Source organism: Dermacentor andersoni, chromosome 5 (genome assembly GCF_023375885.2).
Source record: "Dermacentor andersoni chromosome 5, qqDerAnde1_hic_scaffold, whole genome shotgun sequence".
Lineage (NCBI taxonomy): Eukaryota > Metazoa > Arthropoda > Arachnida > Ixodida > Ixodidae > Dermacentor > Dermacentor andersoni.
In genome coordinates, this window is record NC_092818.1 from 146616748 (window position 1) to 146623164 (window position 6417).

Below are 6417 nucleotides of genomic sequence, written 5' to 3' on the forward strand. Positions count from 1 at the left end.
GTGGCGAATAACGACTGCGAATGTAAGGCTGAATTGACTAAATATGACTCCCAGAATGCATCGCTTCATTTGAAGCGCTAGTTTGCAAGATGGCTGACCAGAACGCGAAAGCAAAGGTTGATCTGGGACTTCTCGAAGAAGATGACGAGTTTGAGGAGTTTCCTACAGAAGGTGAGGTCTACACAACGACACAAAACATAAGAGAATGTTTCAGTGCCTTTATATGGCTGTCACGCTGAGATCAATCTCAATGTTGGGTAGCACCATTTCGCTTTGTCACGCTTTCTTCGCAGTGCGTATGCATGTCGTACTAGGTGTTGTGCAGGATTAGGCCGTTCTTTGGGAAGGAAAAGATGTGGTGCCTGTTACAGGTGTCTATACACAGCAGTAACGTAGAGAAACAACGGGTGGTCGAATCACCGGCAGAATAAACCATCGTCGTTGGATCAGCGTTCAGCTAGACGATCACCTGCCTGCCTGGCGTTACGATACCATTGGTTTGTGTTAGCGTTTAACTGCAGCCTTATTTGGAATGGACGCTCATGGTTACAGCTTCGCTACGTAGAATTCTTATGGTGGTCTTCACTGCCCGAGCAGATTCTCCAGAAAATTTCATGCGGTGAAAACGACTACTAACGCGTGTGTTACTCGAAAGAATTGACGTTAAATTCCTCTTTATGTTATTTATTAATAGCTTCCGTTGTCTCATGGTTCGGGCTATACATTTTTTTTGCAGAGTGGACGGCAAAAGCCGAAGATTCCCAAGACGTGAATGTCTGGGAAGACAACTGGGATGATGACAACATTGAAGATGACTTCAGTCAGCAACTCAGGTACGTAAGCAGGACGTAACGCGGTGTAGTTACTCCACGTGCTGATTTTTGTGCTAATGAATTCTCACACTTTGCAGGGCGGAACTTGAGAAGCAGGGCTTCAAAGTTGACGGAACAGGAGAGCCCATCAAAACATGAATGTGGGCCATATGAAGGTTAACTACACGTGTCATCTGAAGATGTCTTTTTTTTTTCCCTTTCTCCGCGCTGTGATACAATAAAATTTTTCCTGAAATGTCTGTGCCTTTGATGAAGACCGCCCATCCATACATCATTTTGTCTTATCTTTTAAGTCATCCAAGTAATGTCAATATTTGCATTAGCCCATCATCAAAAGAGGTAGCAGTAGTTTTATGTGACTTAATTATGGATTGATAGAATGCCCGAGGTCCCTCCTTCCTTTCCAGTTTTAAATTTGGGCAAGTAAATTTGTAGCATCTTGTAATGATAGGAACGCTGCAATGTTTACAATTGGTGAGTGTGGCTCTCGGTATATTATAAAGTGCTGTTTATGTTCACAACGTTCTATGCGCATTGCATTTCTAAATATTTCAGTGCAAGGCAGCAGTGGCACCTGCATGAGCATGGTGATGAGAGTACCACCCACATGAGTCTTCTTTTTTTTTTTTTCTAATGCTTGCAATAATTAAGCAGGCTTCTTTAGCCAGCCATGCTGTATCTGTAGATGCCATTAATAATCTTGCTGTTCACTTATTTAACAAGATTGTATGTGCTAATGTGATCGATCGGCGTTCCAAGGTGTCCAGAGTGCCACATTTACTCACAGTGAAATCTTTGTCGGGAATCCATGGTAGCATTCAGCGAGAAATACATGAGACACATGGGAACAAAAGAAACTGATAAAATGATGACAGTGTACGACTAAAAATATGAAAATTAATGTGCCATTACTTTTTTGGTTGCCGCATGTTTTGTGTATTCTGTGCTGAAAGCTACCATAGATCTGTAATTCCAGCTAGCCTAGGTCAGTACCTTATTCTGTAAAGAAGAAAATGACAATTTAGGACAGGATCCGTGCTACCACTCAGAAAAAATAGTACCCGTTACCCAAAGGCATCGTAGCAGGTGGGCACATAGAGTGGACAGTTACAAAGATTATAGTAATGTGAAAAAAAAAATGTACATTTCAAATAATTTGAGTGCGTGCAAAATTGCTAATACCACCAACAGGGAACAAAAACTAACAAGATGGAGTAAGCATGTATAACAGGGCAACTCAATCACCTAGTAGAATGTAAAAAAAAAATTTAAACAGGCATATGTGGCATTTTAATTTAGTCTGGGTTGACAAAATTTGAAAGATGTGCACATACAGTTCTATAAATTTCTCTTAATAAGAAGGAAATCCTGTAACGTAAGTATATCGCTTTCAATTGCAGATAGAAATGGGGTCAGCGATGGAAAGGTCGCACTAATGTTTAGACCAAGATATTGCAAAACTGCATGGTTCTCGGGTGGCATTAAAACTCGACCAATTCTGAAGTAAGACAGTGCCTCGTGTAAAATGCCTAGGTATTGTACAGCCGAAAATAGGTCATAAAATGTGCACATAGTAATAATAGCTTCTAGTATTGCAAGGTTCCTGGTGTACCATCAAAGTGCAATTTTTGTTGGCCAAAAGCTATCAAACTTCTTTCTTGTAAATCTTTGTTTCTGTCTTGTGTAAATTATTGTCATTTGGTCCAGGTCATGACCTCGTTCATAAATGTTTACAAACAGCAAAAGATATAGAAAATGGCAGTTTGTGCTATTCCAAATGTCCCCTTCTTTTTTACAAGACTGCCCTTATGAAACTATCCTAATGGCCTTAGAAAACAAAATCTTTTGGGTAGCATTGCTAAGCTGAAACAGAAGTATCGGAAATAAAACACCCTCTACCCTGAAGTATATGTTATCCTGCACACAAAAACAAATTATGGAAGGCCCTAATGCTGAACATCATACCTCGTAACTTATTAAAAATATCTGCCAAGCCCACCTTGTTGAATATAATGCCTCACTGCTCTGTTCTCTGGAAATTAGTCTATTGTACACCCAATGCTAATGCTCTGTGTATGTATTCTTTGGCATGCGTCGAACTTTATGATGGGTGTTACTAGTACTAACATTATGTATCATGCTCGCAAATTTTACGTGTTCTTTGCATCCATTACTTTCTTGCATTAACTCTACTTTCATTCTTTTATTAATACTTCAGCACTGTTGTGAAAAACTAACACAGTTTTTGCTCACCAGCAGCATTATTCCTGAAATGTATGCAGGTGTGTGGGCCTCGTCAAGTCCTTTGGGTGGCGTTTTGACCGCAGACTGCATCTTAAACCTCACATGTTGGAATAAAAATTGATTTGATTTGACTTTCACTAGCACACACACAAAAAAAAAAACATTTTGTTGTCTTGTAGTTTGCTGAAAAAGGGAATATTTTAAGCAATTTGTAAAGTGGAGATGTATGTAGTTAGCTGCATCAGTACTTATCTTGTACGCAAGTATACGAATCTTAAGCAAGCTATTTTGCCCATACAAAGGCCTATATCATGGTGAACCACTGATAATAATAATAAAAAAGAAAGAATGTTGATTACAATGCATTTCAAGATGAAATGCAGTTCTTAACATTTTATTAGATTCTCTTGGCTAGTGCAATAGCTCTTTATACTACTCTCGTAATGTTTTCTTATTTTCTCTCTCTCTCTTTCGCTGGTTTTGCACCTTGCAAAGCATAGAGTTAATATGTTGCAAAGCTTGTAGTTGGATGACTTGGTGCTTATGACAGAAGAAGCACAAGGGAACCACAGACTCGTATTCAATTCTGGTTTGTGCGATGTGGGTTTTCATGTTAAAAATTTAATTTGCTTTAGCGCGAGCTCTTGGGCTTGGATGAACTTGAAAAAGGGGGTACCAGCGAAACACAAAGGTCATGCATACAAAGAAAAGGCGTCGGACACGGACGGACGCTGGACGGAGCGTCCGTGTCCGTCCGTGTCCGACGCCTTTTCCTTGTATGCATGACCTTTGTGTTTCGCTGGTACCGCGTCCGTCCGTGTCCGACGCCTTTTCTTTGTATGCATGACCTTTGTGTTTCGCTGGTACCCCCTTTTTCAAGTTCACCCAAGCCCAAGAGCTCGCGCTAAAGCAAATTAAATTGTGTGCGAGTCTTTTGTGTTTCGCGGGTACCCCCCTTTTGGAATTTGCTGTTTCTCTGTTTTGCAGGCCTCGATTATCAGTAAAAGGCTTGGGAATATTGGCATGCTTTCACTGGCACTAACCATTCTTGGTAACACTTAACTTCCCGCAGTTGCATAGTGATGGTGTCATGCTGCATGTCCTGCAGCCTTAATAAATGAATGGCTTCAAGCTGATAGGAAATTGTTCACTATCCCATCTATTACACTGAACGGCAAGTCAATGGGAGACACTGGTTGATCAAAGTACTTATGACAGCTTGGATACATAAATTCAAGAGGCAGTGTCCAGATAAGTTTATTGAAAAGGATATATACACGTATCTTTGAGACCTCGGTTTACGTGTGTGCCCCCTAATTCCCGCGTATGGAGTGAACATACGGTAAATTAATACTGCAGTTGACTGCTAGCTGTTTACTATGTAGCGATTATTTCGTTTCGTTTTATTTTCTTAAAGACCCCTTTCAGGCAATTTCATAAGGGGTTATTATTTCCATATTGCGCTCACAATCCATATTGCGCTCACAAACTCGCTCGTTGATGCTGCAGGCTCATAACCCGCTCATAAAGTTAAAAATTCAGGAAGGTAACCACAATAGCCAACGCTGATCTTAAGGTTGAAATTATTTTGAACGGCCACCGGCATATGTACTGCATAAAAAAGCTTGCCGCTTAATTGCTGTGCTAATGAACGTGGACAGCCGTTTCCCGGTGTTGAGCATGTCTGACAGTACAGCCATAGAATAAAGAACCAACTGGTACCACGTTGACTGGTACAGCCATGGGTACAGCGTTATATGCCAACTTACAAAAGTTCAATGGCGAGCTTGTTGTTATTTCTAATGGTGAAAGTGCTGGCGGAGAAACTATTCTTTTTCTTTTTTCCAAGAGCGTCAGTGGGGAATTCACAAGTACAACACGAGCGAAAGAGAGTCTGCACTAGCGAGAGTCATCGCGAACGTTGCGGTTCATGCGTTTAATTTATTTGCACAGCAAGACCAAGAGAAGTTCGTTATCAATTAAAAAAGTATTTTAGGAGATACTAAATCTGCTCATTGTCCCAAACTAGTAACCAACGTCGTCATGGTCATGGTGCCCTCTCACACGACGTCCGTATCGCCATCGCCAGAGTGCTCAAGATGCACATAATTTGAATCGTAAAGTTTGGCAGGGTTTGGCTGCTCAGTTGTTTCTTTATTCTATGATTCTATGGTTTGGCGTGTCGGACGGTTCCAACCCAGACTGCTGTGCTGTGCGGTGCATTCCAAAGCAGGCGGGTCTATTTATTCGCATGCTGTTGACCCGCGTTTAGCAACTATGTCTGAAGATCAACGTCCTTATGCCTTCCGGCTACCCTCCCTTGTATCAGTTATTCAACCTGTGATAGAAAGATACACCGCCGAAGCAGAAGCCTACGGCAGTGAAGGTTCCTGCGTGTTCGGAGATAGCTCGGTCGGAACTGATACGTTCGAGAGTGAAGCTTCGCGGTGTGGCGGCGCCGATGCCGTGGACGTACCAAGGACTGTTTCTGGCACCGCAGTCAACGCGCCACGCACCGAGGAACAAGCCGTGGCAAGCGGTGGCGCGAAGGCAACTCGGGCATTCACACCTGCGGAAGACGTCGAGGCCGCCACTTCACCGGCAGTAGCATCGCAGTGTGCGGCAAATGGCTGCGCAACGGCTGTCGAAGCGCAGGAGGGGCCCTTGTTCAGCACTGAAACCGAAGAAATATCCTCGCAGAAACCGCACTGCTCGGTCCCCGACGTGCCTCCATGTGCCCTGGGACTGTGGCGCAAGAAAGCGCCTAGAAGTGGCCCAAACGATCTGTTTCCGCGAGTATTGGGCAAGAAGCAGTGGAACGACCTGTTTCCGGGAAAGTCGTCTTAAAATAAAATGGTTATGAATGCGAGCTATATAGTTGGTACGAATCCATCGGTGAAAAAAACAGCGCGATATGAACACGGACAAGGGAGGAACGCATGACAGCGCTTGTCCCTTGTTCCTCCCTTGTACGTGTTTATTTCGCACTGTTTTCTTAACGATCATTTTGATATTTTCCTAAACGGGCATGCTTTAAGCGGTCTTCCAAGCTTATACGACGGCAAATAGCTGTCGCTGCTGTTCAAGGACTTTGCACACTGGTCGCAACTGTGCACGAAAGTTAGCCCTTAAAATTGTAAGTTGATTTGGAGGTAGCAGGAATGGCGGATATAACTGGGGGGGGGAGTCGCCCTCACCACAACCGGTGTCAGCACCGGTTGTATGTGTTCTCTCATGTACAAAAATATTCAGATTTCCAGTGAGCACAATTGCACATGAGACTTGTTGTGCTCCAGACATTGTTCACAATGTCAGTGCTATGTGGCACCTACTAACTGCG

The 6417-nt window shown here is 42.9% G+C and overlaps 1 protein-coding gene across 1 annotated transcript; it reads left to right on the forward strand.

Annotated features, from left to right (window-relative positions):
- Window positions 1–61: 61 nt before the first annotated feature.
- Window positions 62–1068, forward strand: Sem1 (Suppressor of exocyst mutations 1). Its single transcript, XM_050178891.2, has 3 exons — window positions 62–171; window positions 737–833; window positions 911–1068. The coding sequence occupies exons 1-3, from the start codon at window positions 90–92 to the stop codon at window positions 969–971; spliced, it is 240 nt and encodes a 79-aa protein (XP_050034848.1). The 5' UTR covers window positions 62–89; the 3' UTR covers window positions 972–1068.
- The last annotated feature ends 5349 nt before the right edge of the window (window positions 1069–6417 follow it).

Bases quoted from the DNA above. Each gene is read 5' to 3' on its own strand.
- Sem1 (XM_050178891.2), top strand. From the start codon at position 90: ATGGCTGACCAGAACGCGAAAGCAAAGGTTGATCTGGGACTTCTCGAA. The intron at 172-736 runs GTGAGGTCTACA...TTTTTTTTGCAG, and splicing joins TGAGGAGTTTCCTACAGAAG to AGTGGACGGCAAAAGCCGAA. The intron at 834-910 runs GTACGTAAGCAG...CACACTTTGCAG, and splicing joins GACTTCAGTCAGCAACTCAG to GGCGGAACTTGAGAAGCAGG.